At 42.3% G+C, this 16,504-nt stretch overlaps 4 protein-coding genes across 4 annotated transcripts; 1 reads left to right on the top strand and 3 right to left on the bottom strand.

Moving 5' to 3' along the window:
- Positions 1 to 584: 584 nt before the first annotated feature.
- LOC137581727 (serine protease filzig) lies at positions 585 to 11,629 on the bottom strand. Its single transcript, XM_068295976.1, is given in 4 exon segments — positions 585 to 2,052; positions 2,054 to 2,997; positions 3,061 to 5,271; positions 11,552 to 11,629. Coding segments are annotated over 3 exon segments (4,368 nt in total). The 5' UTR covers positions 5,263 to 5,271; positions 11,552 to 11,629; the 3' UTR covers positions 585 to 830.
- A 1,088-nt stretch (positions 11,630 to 12,717) lies between these two features.
- On the bottom strand, positions 12,718 to 13,816 carry LOC137582423 (coiled-coil domain-containing protein 124). The gene is made up of 2 exons (XM_068296956.1): positions 13,282 to 13,816; positions 12,718 to 13,224 (listed from the first exon to the last, which is right to left on the bottom strand). The coding sequence occupies exons 1-2, from the start codon at positions 13,737 to 13,739 to the stop codon at positions 13,038 to 13,040; spliced, it is 645 nt and encodes a 214-aa protein (XP_068153057.1). The 5' UTR covers positions 13,740 to 13,816; the 3' UTR covers positions 12,718 to 13,037.
- Positions 13,817 to 13,884: 68 nt separating this feature from the next.
- On the top strand, positions 13,885 to 15,160 carry Prp18 (pre-mRNA processing factor 18). The gene has a single exon (XM_068295980.1). It carries the CDS (start codon positions 13,962 to 13,964, stop codon positions 14,982 to 14,984), a length of 1,023 nt encoding a protein of 340 aa, XP_068152081.1. The 5' UTR covers positions 13,885 to 13,961; the 3' UTR covers positions 14,985 to 15,160.
- On the bottom strand, positions 15,047 to 16,222 carry P5cr (Pyrroline 5-carboyxlate reductase). Its single transcript, XM_068295981.1, has one exon. The coding sequence runs from the start codon at positions 16,018 to 16,020 to the stop codon at positions 15,178 to 15,180; it is 843 nt and encodes a 280-aa protein (XP_068152082.1). The 5' UTR covers positions 16,021 to 16,222; the 3' UTR covers positions 15,047 to 15,177.
- Positions 16,223 to 16,504: the final 282 nt, after the last annotated feature.

Genomic DNA, 16,504 nt, shown 5'->3' with positions numbered 1-16,504 from the left:
CAAATAACGAATATGTACAATACATAAACTGAAATTCAAGTCGTCCATTTGAGCACACGAATCACCTCAATCATATTCATACTTACATATACTCATATTCACCATTTAAAGCCAAACGTTAAAGTGCATGAATTTCAAAAATTCGATTCCGGTTGCCAATTAAAAGAATTATAAAGCTTACGTATTCATATCGAACTAAAATCAAATCAAAAATCCATCCCAATCGCGAACAATGAACAAAAAGCAAAACATGAAGGGTGGTAGTTAAAGAACGAACTGAAATATACTCATGTAATATTAGAAATGTAATTAATAATTAAGTAATTCAATCCATATACATACATACTTGTTGGTCTTCCCCTGCAAGCCATCGCTAAGGCGTTAAATGCTTCTGCCTAAAAGTATGCAACAAAATCTTGTAATTGCAAGCAATTGTTTTGAGCATTTTACTTTCTTTTGTTTGATTTGTGTGTTCCAATTCGTTTATCAAATGAGAAATGCATTCCACTTTTAGTGATTTATTTAATATTATTTTTTTAATGTAAATTAAAATTTTGTTTCCTTTTTTTTATGTTTATCTCGACTTTGACAATTCGAGAGTCCAATGAGAAACTTTTTCTCATAATCATATTTATTTCAAATCAGACTCGCAAAATGTCCCAAGGTCGTTGGTGGCTTTAGCGGGGGGATCTAGGCCAGTAGGCTTATTATGACTTAACATAAGCTGTGTAAAAACAAAAACTAGATTACCACATAAACTTTGAATAAATTAATAAAAACTAAAATTCGTCTAATCTAACTTCCTAGATGCAGCAGCGTATCCAGCCATTTTAGCTCAACGACAGACTGCGCGGTCCCATTCGTGGAACATTTCGAGGGCCAGTCTGGACTTGGGCCTGGGGTTGGGGTTGGGCTTGAGCTTTGGTCACCTCCACAGACTTGCGGGCGCTGCCTTCCTCGATTTCCTCTTCATCGTCGCCAAACAGAAGAGCTGCTAGACTTGTCTCAAATGTTGATTTCTTTCGTTGTGCGGGCACTTTGGTAGTAGAAGTTGTTGACGTTGATGATGATGATGATGACGATGGCTCGATTGTAGCTGCTTTAGTGGTACTAATAGTTGTTTTAGAGGTCGAACTACTATTAATCCTAGTGCTTGAGGCTGTTGTTGGTGGCTTCTTTGTTGTGCTGGTGCTTGTTGTCGTTGTCGTCGTCGTTGTAGGCTTTTGAGACATAAGTGGCAATGCCAGGGGTTTGTTACTATTTTCAATAGCCAGTTTTTGGTTTTGCACTTCTTCGTTGTGGTCTTGGTCTGGTTCCTGCTCCACATGCTTATAGCCTGGGGGATAAATCGGCTTGAAGCCGCCCTGCAACTGAGGCTGGAAATTGTCAAGCTCAGATTTCTCTGGTATCAGTTCGGAGGAATCGGCATCCTTTTTGTTCTCATCGATGGCGTCGACATCAGCTCGATTGATGTTGTTCTTCTCGTAAATGGCCTTATTTGTGGTAGAAGGCACTACATTCCAGTTGGGATTAGTCACACCGCCAGCAGGTCCAGTGGCAGCACCCAAGCTCAGACTTGGATAGAAGGGCGCCATAAAGTCCTTTTCAAAGCTCTGACCACGTAAATCGAAATCACCGCTAAGACCCTCTTCAGTTTGGGTGTCTTGTGTGCGAATCTCATTAATCACGGTCGTCGCCAGATTGATGTTGGAGAATTTTTGATTCTGTTGTCCCGTTCGAACATAAGCACTCGGCTCTGTGGGCGTGTAGGCTATGGCAATGGGTGCTTCGGTGCCACTGCCATATGCTCCGCTAATAATTCGAGGAGCAATCAAGACGCCGGGCACGGTGTTTGCACCGTTTAGTTCTGTGTATGATGGATCAGGCTTCTCAATCGGATAGGGAAACTTTTCTTTGGCCATGGGCTGCACCTTCGTCTGTTGTTGCAACGATTGGGGCTTCTTGTTCTTCAATATGGGCTCCTGTGGTTGATCCCGGATCACCGAGAAGGGAGTGTTCTGATACTCAGCCGGGGCAGAGGGGGGCTTCGCTGGCTTGCTTCTCGTCGGTCGCCTTCATGGGAAAGACTACGTAAAGGCCGCTTTGATCCAGCTTCTGTTGGGTTAGTTTGCTCGCCTCTGCTTCCTGGGGATCGTTGTCTGCCGTCACCTGGATCTCACCATCTCCCGTGTCGTCGCCGGGCAAACTTACGGCGTTCTTCTGCGACTGCAGCATTTGCAAGGTGACAACTGGCTCCAATTTAATATTGTCTCCAATCATTTGTTCCTTGCTGGGCGTGACTGGTTGCGGTGGATCGTTTATAACCAAGTCCTCCTCTTCAATATTGTCCAATCCCTCTTCTTGGATGGTCTTGTACGGTTCGATGGGGGACGCGGCATGACGCTCTGCAGGATAACCTTCGCCCGAGCGCAAGGGAGCATTAGGTGACGGGCCATTTGGGCGACGAGCATACATATGTTCGGGCATATAGGGGAAGTTATGGCCACCATATGGTGAAGACGGGCGGTAAATACGTCTGTTAACATCACCAGGAGTGGGCGGTCCAGCTGGGTATTCAGAAATCCGGTTCATGGGATAACGCTTTTGCATGATCTGTTGAGGGTGCTGCTGCTGCTGCTGTTGATGTCCCTGCATCGCATAGTGTCGGTGGGCGAACTGGGGTGGAATAGAGGGATTATATGGGCGTTTCACTACTTGGTTGGGTAAGCGAATATTGCCGGGCTCCTGCTTCAAATTGGACGGATGTCCGCTGGATAACTTCGCATTCGGACGGAACTGTGGCAGTATATTGGGCAGATTAATGTTTGGCCTGGGTCCTGGACCACCGGCCTGTGGTTTGCGGTTATATTCGTTGTAGAAAGGCGGTGGTCGTTGAACAGGCATTGTGGTGGTGGGATAGCGTGGTGGTGGCTCCATATCCCGTGAAGGAAGCTCGCCTTGTGGCTGTGGATGCCCAGGCTGCAGAGCAGGGAATGTCTGTGAATGGGTTGTAATTAGAACTAGCACAAATCGTATCAAAAACTCTAGATGATAGCTTACCAATGGATGTTGCTGCTCATGCTGTGGCTTTTGGAGATTAATCACCGGATGTTGCTGTATTTGGACACCGTCGTCGTCTTTGACCTTTGGAAAGACTACTGGATTGGCATTCTGGATCTGCTGAAGACTTAGGGGTTGGGCATGGCCATTTATGTGTGGATTCCCTGGAGGACCTGAAGCTGGAGAAGCGGGTGGAAATTCAACGGAGTCCGCTTCGTTTGCTGGGAAGCGTATGTTAGTCGAAACCAGAAGTTCTTTAACATCTTGCACCTGATTAGCGGTGGGCTGCACCGTTGTCGTAGGTTTCACTGATGTGGCCGGTTTGACGGGGGCTTTGGTGGAACCAATCAATGGCAGTTGCTGGTAAGGCGAAGGAGCCTCTGGCGGCGGCTCTTGATATGTTCCGCTTGTTACACCATTCTGATGGAAGTTTGAGTTCTGCTGAATATTGGGCATCTGTTGGTAACTAGTAGGCATTTTCACTTGATCCTGGACAACAGGGAGAGGATGCTTGGTGTTAATATTGGCTATGTCCTCGTTGATCACTTGACCATATTGCACGGGTCCAACATTCTCTTTCACAAAGGATGGCTGCTTATCTCCAGAACCATATTGGCCCACTATTGGTTGGCCCACTCCCACCTGCTGAACTTGACTGCCCAGAACAAAGGTAGCCGATTGCTGTTCCGGTGAAATTACCACATTATTGATCTGACCGGGCACTGGTCGATATTGCATGACATTGGGTTGTTGCACCTGATAGGAGACGTATTCATTGCTATAGTTCTCCTGACTTCCCGAAATGACCTTTGTTTCCTGGGGGCCATGAGGCCTGGGACTAACGAGATTGGGCTTAGTTGGATTGCCCTGTTGTTGGTTCTGCATTGCAAATGGCGATGGACGTGATGGAGCTATTGGCTCAATGAGATTACCTTGAGCATCGAAACCCTGGTTCTGTTGGTAGTTTGTGGCCACAGCGGACTCTTCTTCGGCCAAGCTGTTGAAAATGTCACTCAGTGTCATCGGAGGAGCTCTTGAAGGTGGTTGTTGTTGCAGTAGTGGCAGCTGCTGCTGCTGTTCCTTTTCGCGTTGCTGATGCTGCTGCTCTTGCTGAGCTTGATTGTTCTTCTGGCCCAGTGTGTGGTAGACATCGGCTGGATCCAGATTGGGTACACCAGATCCAGGAATGGGGCTAAAGGTGGGAGGCTTTGTAGTATCATCAGTGAAAACCACTGGCGGACTTATAGTAGTAGTCGAATACATTTTCGTAGTTGTTGTAGGTTCAGTGGGGAATATAGGTGCTTGTGGAGTGGCATGGTGGGTGGTAAAGGCCACATCGCTGCTACTGGCAGTGGGCTTGGGCTGGCTGGCTGTGGTTGTCGTCGGCGTTGTCTTCACTGAAGTTATGGCTGGACTGTACTTCTTGGTTGGCACAAACTTCTTGCGCGTGGTGCTAGTCCGCGGAGGGATTGGAGTGGTTGGACCCGTCAGAGGTAAAGGTCGACGAGACGTGGAAGTATACCTAGTGGTTGGAATCGTTGTTTTGGGAGTAGGACTGGGCCTCTTGGAGGTTACCTTTGTTGTCGTTGTTGCCTTAGTTGTTGTCGTTGTCGTTGTGCTGCTGCTAGAAGGATAATATACTGCCTCAGTAGGGGTCACTGCTGTTAGCCTTGTAGTCGGTACAGTAAAATAGTTGGAGCTGTGATAGGTATTTGGTGGCGGTGGAGTGACTGGTGCGACCACCGACGTCGGCTTCTTGTTCGTCATGTAGTTCTTGTTGCTACCCTGATATTTCAAATTCGCATATGAACTAGATACCAGCGGATAAACGAACTTCGATGACGAGTACTTCACTGGCAGATTGAGAAAATCATGTATATTGGGCGATGGAGCCCCGCTAATGACTATCTTCTCATTGGGATCAAGCACTTCGTTGATCTCGGGCTCAATGCCTGCAGGTTTCTTGGCACTAAAGTCGAGTTGTCCTGATACTGGATCCTGCCGGGCATAGTATGGCTTGCCTTCGTTAAAGATCTGATTGGGCAGCACATAGCTAGTTGAGATGACATCCTCCTCTCCCGAAAAATCAGCATTACGAGCCTCAATAGGTAGCAGCGCCGATGGAACTTCTGTGGTTTGGGCTACGATTAGCTGACACAACACCAGCTGAATTAGCCACGTGGCATGGTGGCGACTCCTCATTTTGGTCGGCTACGAAAAGAAACAAAAACAAAACCAAATTAAACAAATCAATCTCAATAGCAATTCAATCTATTTGGGCTATTCGGGGAGAGATTGTTTCAACCTTCCGCCCAGACATCAAACACACTCTCGATTTCTTTTGAAAATCTGGACAAGGCCACTTTGTGCTCAGTGCCGTCCAGCCCCCACGTACCCATTTATGGCGCTGAAAATGCAGCCAGTTGTCATTGTTGTTGTTGCAGCCAACCGGCAATTTGTCAGCAGCTTCTGTGTGTTGGCAGGCTGGTGTAGTAGGTAGGTTGGTTTAATTGAGACATGGGTTTCTGTTGTTTCCATCATTGAGAAGTGAATTGAATCCAAATAAGAAAATGAAACCAAAACAAAACCAATACCATGGACTGCAAGTCCTTCAGAGATGATTACTCAAACTCGAATCGAAACATTCGCCTAGTGTCACTTGCAAGTAACAAAACTTGTGTAGGCCAAACTTGGCCATGATTGAATCCAGCGGCATCTCATACACGCACACACACACACACACAGACGACTTATAGGCGATTATTCATTAGTGCTCCAGATTCACCTATGTATGTACATATGTACATACATACATATCTGTGTGAAGATCTTTGGAATTATTTATGATTCCGAATTAAACTGGTAATAGCCATGCGTACCTATTATGTGTTGGTGTTGCGTAGTGTTTTTCTAAGATATCATCAGCAAACAAAAGGAAAAAGTGAAATTTTACCAAAAGTGAGCAGCAAGTTTTTGCACTCTGCGAAACTAGTATAAATTGTAGTTATTGTTGTTGTTGTTGTCGATGTTGTAGTTATTTGTGGACGAAGTTGTATTATGTCAAACAAGGCAAATGCCAGCCAAATAATCTAATACTTGATTGGAGATTGTCTAATGACTTAAATATTCTGCCGCAATCGGATAGTATAAAATTGAGTAGTATGGCCAAAAGCAAATGAAATTATCGAAAATTCAAGGGGCATACAACGGCAGAAGGGGCCTAATTGACAATGCTTTCGTTTACCATAACGACAAAAATTCACTTTCATAAAAGCGAACACACACACACAAGACAGTTCAACTTTCATTCAATCAAAATCACAGGCATACATCGATAATGTCACAAAAAATGTTTCTTTTAAACCGAAAATACCGACGTTAATTATGACTGAATCACCAGAGCCCCTTCCCCCGGTCGACTGATCGCGGAGCACACTGAATGTCGGAAAAAGTCAAGGAGCCAGCTTGCAGCTCGCAGTGGGCTGCCTGTCAATCAAATAGCGAAGAAATTTATTCAAAGCGAGAAATTGACACTCACAATCAGAAAGATGAAGTAAGAGAATGGGCCATGGCTTTCCACTAGAGAGAGGCTTCTACATGAATTAGGGTGCTTGGAAAAAAGAAAAACAAATTGAAACAAATATGACTAATATTTCGTTATTTCCCATTGATTCCATTTGCTATCTGTTTTGACATCGAGAAGCTCCTAAAATCAGTGAAATCGGCTGAAAGGGGCAATTTTTCTTCTATATTGCCTCGAATATTACGAGTTTCTTTTCTCTTTAATAAAAATACTTACATATAAATATATAATTTACAAATTATAGCGAGTTCTCTGATTCAGAATATCAAACGAAAGTGCAATTTACCACGATTTCCATTTCTCTCTGCGTGTTTATCTATCTGTGTGTGTGTGCAATTGTTTTGCACTTATTACTCTAGATTTGCTCACAATTGCTGCAATCTGGGAGATGAAACCAAAATGCAATTGCGGTTAACCGGCAGAGTAAGAGCCATGGCCATTTAACCGACAACCCGTTTCATGGTGTTTACTCGCCACGGACAACTTTCATTCCGATTGTCAAAACGAATTGCAAATTATCAAACTTTCTTAGGTTCTAATGAGGCGCATCAACAGCAGCAGATGAAAAAAGTGTTATGCAAATTCCTTTTCGAGCCATCAGTCAGACCAACCTATAAGAAACAAACTATAACAAGCAGGAAGGGAGGCTGATGAAGTAAAAAGAGTCTAACTGGGTAATTGGGTCACAATTTAGGAAACTTGTTTGCTTTTTCCATAATTTAATGTCGATGTGAATGTGGTTGTTGATCTTGATGCTGACGACACGTTCGCTTTTTATCAGTATGCTAATAAAAAGAAAAAGAACAACGGGGCAAATGTACGAGCGGGGGAAATAGAAGCCATCATCCTGTTTGGATAACCCAAGCCAGCACAAGCCAAACATACACCTAGACACACACACATGAAGATAGAAACCTGTCGCAAAACTCGCACGCGCTTGCCACTTGATGTGCGTACGAATCGAAAGACTTAAGAGACAAACTTGTCTTTGAATATTTGTAGTACATGATTTTGAGTGCACATTTGTGCCATTCTCTGCTGCATTTGATCGAAGGCGTTTTATTTTTTTTTTTTTTTTTGTTTTGGGCTTGGTTCGGTTTTTTTTTTATAATTTACGTATTTGGGTTAATATGCTAATTGCTCGTAATTATTATTCAATATGAATATGAGTTCGATGAGACGTTGCCAGTTGTAAGTAGAAAGTGCTAATTCAATCAACAGAAAGACCGAGCCAGGGAGAGAGGAGGAATGAACTCAGTTGGCCCCAATTTCATTTTGGCTGGAGTAGAACTAATTGAATTATTTTCATCCGATTGGTAGGTAATTATTTACTTTCTACATTGCACAACAGATTAACTCATTAACTCATTTAACTCCCGAATGGTTCCCACAATTAACAAAGTGCATAAACATCAGCTTATTATTACTTTGGTCACCCAAAGGTCCCACGTTTATTACAATCTACTGCAATTAGAGATAGTATTTAAAACTTTTGGTAATGTTATAACAATGAAAAGCGTGGTAAATATAATTACTACGGCAACAAATTCGAAACAAGAGGTAATAACAAATGACAAAAACAACGGCAACAAAATCATCCGGTGCGTTGAAGCGCACCACACAGAAGACCAGGTCCAAACGTTGACAAAGTCATTAAGCCCAAGCTAGACTTGGCTTAAAACTGAGCTGATTTATCGGCCTCTAGTTAGTTAGTTAGCCAAGGCCCGAGCTACCGCTTTCTTACATTTCTTTCAATGGCATCGCCAGTGCGCGGAGCCGAAGCCAATGCCAGCTGCAACTTTCACTTTTGGCAGCCAAAAATTTCTCGCTTCTCAGCTTCTGACGAGAAGCCAGTTCACAAGAGAGAGAGAGAATTATTTATGGCTTAACAAACTTATCGTATGTCTCGACATTAACCACGAATAATACAATCAAGTCAAGTAACTCGATGCAATGACCAAAGGCCTCACACAAAGTCTGACGCTTGACCAAAAACTCCGAATTGGCCGAATTTGAATCTGAGTCAGAGTAGCCAAACCAGAACGGTAGGACGCAAAAAAATGAAAAATAATTAAAATCAGTGAAATTTTGTTTTCATACTCGGACAACAGATGAGCCCGGACAGGCCGGGTCTGTCCATTCAGAGTTACCTGCTGCTGCAGCTGCTCTTGGCTGTGTCGAAGAGTCACGTTTGGGTTTTCGTTGCTGCCGTTGTTTGCCGTTGAATTGCTTTTAAAACATACTCACCACAGACCAAACCCCAGTTGACCCCGTTAACGATCATTGGGCAAACACAGTCAATGGCAACAGCAACAGCAACAACGACGACGGCAACAACGATGGCGAGTGCGCTAGCTCGGATCGTCTGGAATGTGGCTACAACTTGCGTTCCCCTAGATCTATGCTCTAGCTCATACTCAAAAATTGAAGTTGAATACCAAAGCGTTTTCCTTGCTTCCAGTCAGTTTCCATTTTGACGGCCAAAAGTATTTATTTTTCCACAAAAATTGAAATCAACAAAATCTACATAATCTTAGTCATTCAAATTAATTTGCATTTGCATATCTTTCTGGCAAAAATAAGAAAAAATCAAAAACAAACAATTAAAAGAAACGAAACCGGAGAAAAAAAGCGAAACAAAATAACAGGCAGAAACAGAAATTTCACTTTTTAAGGTGCGTAATCGGTCTTGACCACTCAAAAGCTGATCTCTTCGGCTTGTTGCCGTTGTGGCAAACACCTTTGGGATCTGTGAATCATTCGAGTGTTGCAATCGCAATGAAATTTCAACCGAATTCCCCCACATCAACTGGGCAAGGCCTTAGGAAATCCGCAATGACCAATCGGATTTCCGCTCTGACTGCAGTGAAAGATGGCAGGCACACCGAAATATCCATAGATGGAAAGGAAAGAAAGAAAGTAACACCTACATGCCAAATATTTCGATTGAATTTGCATATAGAAATGTATAACCCCATTAACTAAATCGGGCACGTACAAATGTTCCTCTCCAAAAACAACAAAAACAAACAGACAAACCTACGACTATATTTACTCATTTGAAATATAGTATTAAAATACTTTAGAAATGGCAATGAAAGTAATGGCTACGTGTTTGAAATCATAATTATAATGCCAACTATTTAACGGCCATCGCCGACTAGGAAGGGGAGGAAGAGAAGAAGAAGGGAGAACGAGAGAAATTGTGAAATTTCAGTTTTTAGCAAAGTGTGAAGTTCAAGACACACTTCAAAATGCCACACACACACACACTCACACAGTCGGTCAAACTTGAATTTTTTATTAGTTTTAATGAAGTTGATATAAACAATACAATTTTACAACACTTTGTGGAACAAAGCGGGAAAATTATACATTACACAAAAGACAACAGACTGACTCCACGTTGAGTGGAAACTGCTGAAAGAAAAGTCGGAATGACTGACAGTCAATGGCAAGGTAAGCATAAACATCGGAAACAGCAACTAAACTAACAACTGGCGGCACCACCACAACAACCACAATCACCAGCAACAACAACAACAACAACAAGACAACGAGACACGAGCTACGGTTCAAATAAAAATGAAAGTGTTGAACACAAAACGGCGAATATGTTAAAAAAATAAAGAAAGATTCATTTCATTCATTTGTCAGGCAAAATATTCATGACCTTTAGGAAAGATTTTGCTTAATTGAATTCGTTTAGAAATTAGTGACATCCTTTTTATTTACAAAACTAAGTATACTCTCTTGATGTCCTGAGAAATCTCTCATATCGGTGGGATCTAGCAGTAAGGAAGAGGATGAGTTATGACAAATTGGAAAGTGTTTGTTGAAAAGTAAACTAAGTCAAATATTCCAGAAATTCCAGAATAATCTTGGCAACTTTCCTTTCCCATAGTCTTGATCAGGTCTTAGGAGTTGCTATTCAATGAATTGAAAATTAAGCAAGATTCCATAAATCTTGCTGCCAATTTAACTTTTTAGTTTGAAAAATTTCTTCCTTCAAAGCGCTTTTTATGTTTTATGTTCACTTGGCTAAACACGATAGAACCCATATATGGGACTCGAAAATTTGGATGACGTTGGCCTTGTTGTTGAGCTCGTTTATGGTCACTTGGCTTTTTGGCGCAACGGCAGTTGCCATTTCCATTGCATTGCCATGGCCACGGCCATCGAGCGCGTGCCAATAGAATAAATGGGTTGGCTGGCTCCAAGTTCTGCTTGGAATCGCGTTTGCGACTGAATTCACTTGGGCCGAACAATTGCCAATTGAGGTTGACCTCTTTTTTGAGAAAGTAACAAATTTCATTTCTTAGTTTAGTTAACGGTTAGTTAATAATTAATCTTGCTATTGAATAATAAACCAAATGCATAACATCGGCCCAGACAGTGAGAGCAAGAGAAAGAGTGAGATGCGGAGGATACCACGCAAGCGATCGAGGCACATGCAAAGTATGAATTAAATAGCTGAATGCCTTCAATGGTCATCGAACCTGGTCAAATGAATGTTCAACCAATTAACATGTTACAAACACACATACACGCGAGAGTATGTATATTTGGGTCAATCGAATTTCATGGGAGAGATGCGGAGAGTAATTTTCAGATTTGCTAGATCTGGGCTACAACACGCACGCACTTATAGGTAATTATGCTCACTACAACAAAAACAGGAAAAAAAAAAACAACAACAATGCGCAATGTCAAGTCAAAGAAAACGAACGACTTAAGGCACAAACTTGGCCAAGACCTTTAAGTGCAGTCAGTTGGACTAGTGGCCCTGATTTTGTCAGTTGACCATCATCCAACATAAAAAACAGTTTTTTCTTGAATTTATTTATTGCTAATTAGTCACAACTGTAAATGCCGTGTATCCCAGACAATATATTGGCCGCTTCTTACCCGCTTCTGTGTACGTAGGACCGGTTGATATCCTTTTAATTGACCGATCGTTCGACCGCTTGCCGAATACTTTAGATTATTCACACACCTCAAGAACTTTGGCTCGCACAACAACCAACACTAACTAACAAATTTACCGTTTTGTGATTTCCGTTCAATTGAATTTTCTTCACACGTCTTTACACTTTTCTTTTTTTCTCTCTTTTTTCGCTCGCTCTCTGTTTCTGCTATTGTATCATTCGAAAATATTGTGTATTGCAGCGTTTTGTTGTTATTGCATTCACATTTCACTCACGACGCGTCTGCCGCTGTCGACCGTCTCGCACTGAATGAACTTACGAGCCACGACAAAAGAAATTTTTATTAAAAAGAAAGCACCAGCCGCAGCTCCAACAGCAGATAACAGAGAAAGACAGACGCAAAACGGTTAACATGCTTGTGATCCACTGTTAAAAGCGATCATCATCATCATCATCATCAACATGATCATTCAAGATCCACTACATTGGAACATTTTAATTTGAATTTGAACCGTATTCATTGTAGTCCGTTTGAAATGTGCAAGTGTTGAGGCTGTTTACGATCTGGATATAGATAAATGCGTTTATTAGTGGGTGTTAAGGGTCATTAAGAGTTAGGCTTAAGCTTTTTACAATGCCCAAATACCAACAAAAAATAAAAACTTATGCCAAATGCCATTTAATCAAGTTATATAAAATTGAATTTAATACACAAAATGTGCAACATAAAAACGGAATCAACGCAAGTTTGCAGCTAATTACGTTCAGCTTAAATTATATGTACTTAAATTTTCTGATGTAACGTACATTTGTTATGGCTGTCTTTCTGTTTGTTCACCAAGAAAAAAACGCTACTGGACTCCCAAGTAGTAAACAGTGAAAGCGGAAGCACTTATTATTCTCTATTTTGCACGACAGAAAAAACCTACATAATGATCAAAAAATTTGAACGACAACAGAGCAATCAAGTAGGTACATACACACAGACGTATAAAACGTATGTGTATACCAAAATATAATTACTTCACCATAGAAAACTCCAAAACTAAACGCAACCGGAATTGGAAAAGAGTGACAAAAATCCACAGTAGCTGAATCAAAATTGTCAATTTGATAAACAGGGAAAAAGTGTTTAGATTGCGGTAATTCCATTTTAATGGAATGCTTAGATTCCTTTTTTAATTACTTGCTCATTTGATACCGAAATCTTTTGCGTTTAGTATAATTATCCCAGTTAACTTTATTCTTAGATTATTAGCTGACACTATCAGATGGGTACCATACTTTGCTTATATCGAATTTAATTTAATAAATTACAATTTATTTTACTGTTCCAAACTAAATTCTTTGATATACTCGACTCCTGATTGCTATTTCATTACGGTCAGCTGCTATGCGGCTGAACAGTCACTAGAATACGCACACACTCGGCTAAAATGGGAAATGGGGAGAAGCGTCGCAGCCACTTAACGGCCCTGGTTGAAAGGGTTGTCCGGGGATTTGTTCCATTCCTTCATTAGCAGCTGTTTCCACTGTGACATTCGAAGCGAAGGATTCTCGGCTTTAATGCGCGGCAGATTGTTGGCTTCAAACGCTTTGTAGGCAGCACGCATTCTTTTCTCTGGATGCTTATCCTCGTCGGCTTCGTTGACACTAGAAGAACAGGAGATCAGCATTATCTTTACCATAAATGACACAACTCAAACTTACCTTAGAACATTGAGAGCCTGGTCAATGTTGGTGGCGACCTCAGTGTCAGCCAAAGATCGATTTAGGTTTTCCTCAATTGTTTGCGGCTGCACTATAACTTTTGGAGCGGACGGTTTGTTGGCCTCATTAATGGCATCAATGACTCGTTGTTTCTTCTCAACCTCCTCAAGAATTTGCTGACGATGGATTTTTGCCAGCGGCTGCTTTTTATGGGTGGTGATCGCGTTCATCTCCTGGTCCAAAAGCGCCTTTGACTCCGCTTTGCGGCGTTGTGACTCAGCCTTTCTCTTTTCTTCCTCATCGCGACGCTGCTGTTTCTTGGCCAAGCTCTTATCATTGTCTTGCCACAAGCGGTCTTCCGCATCCTTGGCCTTTTTCTCTTGTGTAGCTTTCTTTTCCTTTTCCTTACGCTCTCGCGCCTCTACGGCCTTCGAGTTAATACCCATTTTCTTTGGCATTTTCGCGATCGCAGGGATAAAATTCGTCAACAAGTCTTGTGGATTTTACTATTTTTTTTGTTTATTTCCCAAAAACACAATCGGATATCGGAGCAGTTATCGATATGTTATCTCTTATCGGACAATCGATTGTCGACGTATCATCGGTTATCGGAGCAAACGCTCAGCTGTTAAAATACAGAAAAAAACAACAAACAAACAAAATATTAAAATTGCGAAGAAATGGACATTCTTAAGGCAGAAATTGCACGCAAAAGAAAACTACTTGAGCAGAAACAGCTAGTGGATGACAACAGAAAATTTTTTAGGCGCGGAGACCTTAATGCCAAAGATACAGAAGAAATTTTGCAAAAGGTGGGCTACAAAAAACAAGAGTCGGTAGAAGCGCAGGGCCAGACCATCGAAGGAGCATATAGCTTTGTGGCCGATGGTCAGAACATACTGCCCCGCAATGAAGTAATACGTAGACTGCGAGAACGAGGCGAGCCTATTTTACTTTTTGGTGAAAGCGAATCCGATGCCTTTGAAAGATTGCGTCAATGCGAAATCTCACAACCAGAGGCCAATCGAGGCTTCCGCAATGACTTCCAAGAGGCCATGGAGCAAGTAGATGCAGCATACCTACAAGAAATGTTCGCCAACGCGCCCACCTCTAAAGAGGACAAAAAATCAGATTTGACGGAACTGGACGAATCCATTTCTTGGGAGAGCATAGAGATTATGGCACAGAAAATGGGTCGAAACAAGGACTATGACATGGATGTCATCATTACCCTGCTTATGTTTCTGCTGAAGCTCTGGAACGATCAAATTGCCAACTACAGCAAGCACGAGAAGATGTCGACGAAGGTTAAAATGACACGAGTAATTTACACCCAGACAAAGGAGTACGTTAAGCCATTGTTTCGTAAGCTTAAACATCACACCTTACCTGAGGATATTCTGGACAGTTTGCGTGACATTTGCAAGCACTTATTAAATCGAAATTATATATCGGCTAGCGATGCTTACCTGGAGATGGCAATAGGCAATGCCCCATGGCCAATTGGTGTGACAATGGTGGGAATCCATGCCCGAACGGGTCGCGAGAAGATCTTCTCCAAGAATGTGGCGCATGTTATGAACGATGAGACACAGCGGAAATATATACAAGGACTCAAACGGTTAATGACCAAATGCCAGGAGTACTTCCCCACAGACCCCTCAAAATGTGTGGAATATGTTAGCAAAAAGGATCGTGAATAAATTGCCTAACCCATCGCAACCGATTATTAATCTTGAACCTTCTCAATAGTTTGAATAAGACCTTTTGTATATGTATATAGTATTTAATTACATAATATCAGTATAATGCTCAAGTTTTTAACTTTAATGGAACAGTATATATATATATAGTTAAGTAGAGAGCTCCTTCGGGTAAACCAGTTCATTCATCATTCTATTTCTTTCCTAGCTCTGCTGAGCGTTGCGACGACTTTTCCACAGCATTTATAAGGGTGGCCCTGAGATTTCCTTTTTCCAGTTCATGTACACCAACTATAGTGGCTCCTCCTGGCGAGCACACCTCATCGCGCAACACAGCTGGATGCTTGCCGGTTAGAAGCACTGTCTTGGCTGCTCCCAGCATTGTTTGAGCAGCAAATTGCAGAGCCATTTGCCTGGGCACTCCCTGCTTGACCCCCCCATCCGCCATGGCCTCGATCATAGTGTACACAAATGCTGGACCACAACCAGCCACTCCAGTGACAGCGTCAATCATGGACTCTGGAACCTGCTGGGCCAAGCCCAGGGCATTTAACATAAGGTGCACTTTTTCAAGATCCTGATGAGTCACCCGGGAGTTGCCCGTGTACACAGTACAACCCTCGCCCACCTGCATGGATGTATTGGGCATTGTTCGGATCACCTTTAATCCTGAGCTTTCAATAAAATCGAATTTCTCTTCGAGCGTTTGGAGACTTGTGCCCGCAAGGACCGAAACAATCAGCTTGGTAGCGTCTTTTGCCGACGGGACATGCTTGTTCTTTAGCTGAGCAGCGCAAGGAGCAAGCATATGGGGCTTGACACAGATAAACACTATGTCCGTATGCTCCAGAACTACGTAATTCTCATCTGTGATATCGGCGCCCAGTTCACGCCAGCGGGCTAAGTTCTCAATATGGGGACCAGACACTAGAACTTGGCTTGGTTTCACGATCCCGCCACGAATAAGTCCGGATCCAATGGCAAATGCCATATTTCCGCCACCGATGAAACCAATTCGTTCATCCAGCTTGGCCATTTGGTGTGCTTGAGTATACAAAAGGAGAACTGGTATTCGAGATTAGTGGAAGTCAAAAGACACTCCAGATTATAATTCAATAACTCGTTGGCGTTATCTAACTTTATGATGTTGCCGTGGAATCTCCCGCACCGCCGGCAAGCCAAGTGTAAATACAATAACAACTTGATTTTTGCTGACTTCTAATCAATAACAGCTGCCCATTTCCAGAGGCGTCAACAAAAAGAAACTTAACATGGGGTATGTGGCAACAATTGAATCCCTTGATTTGCTGGTCAATTATAGTTCATAAATTTAAAGGGAATTTTACAATTATTTATCCTGTATTGAGCAAAAGCCTTTTATCTGTGGCATGATCATTTGAACTTAAGCTAACTTCAATAGTTGAAATCTGTTTTTGCAGTAGAATAATATTTTGTTGATTGTTCAGAGATATTTGACCCATTCATTAGTACGTACCCCTTTACTAATTTCCTTCTACGTC

The sequence above is a fragment of the Drosophila tropicalis genome, unplaced genomic scaffold (genome assembly GCF_018151085.1).
Source record: "Drosophila tropicalis isolate 14030-0801.00 unplaced genomic scaffold, ASM1815108v1 contig_859, whole genome shotgun sequence".
Taxonomy (NCBI): domain Eukaryota; kingdom Metazoa; phylum Arthropoda; class Insecta; order Diptera; family Drosophilidae; genus Drosophila; species Drosophila tropicalis.
This window is presented reverse-complemented; position numbering and strand designations above follow the sequence as displayed.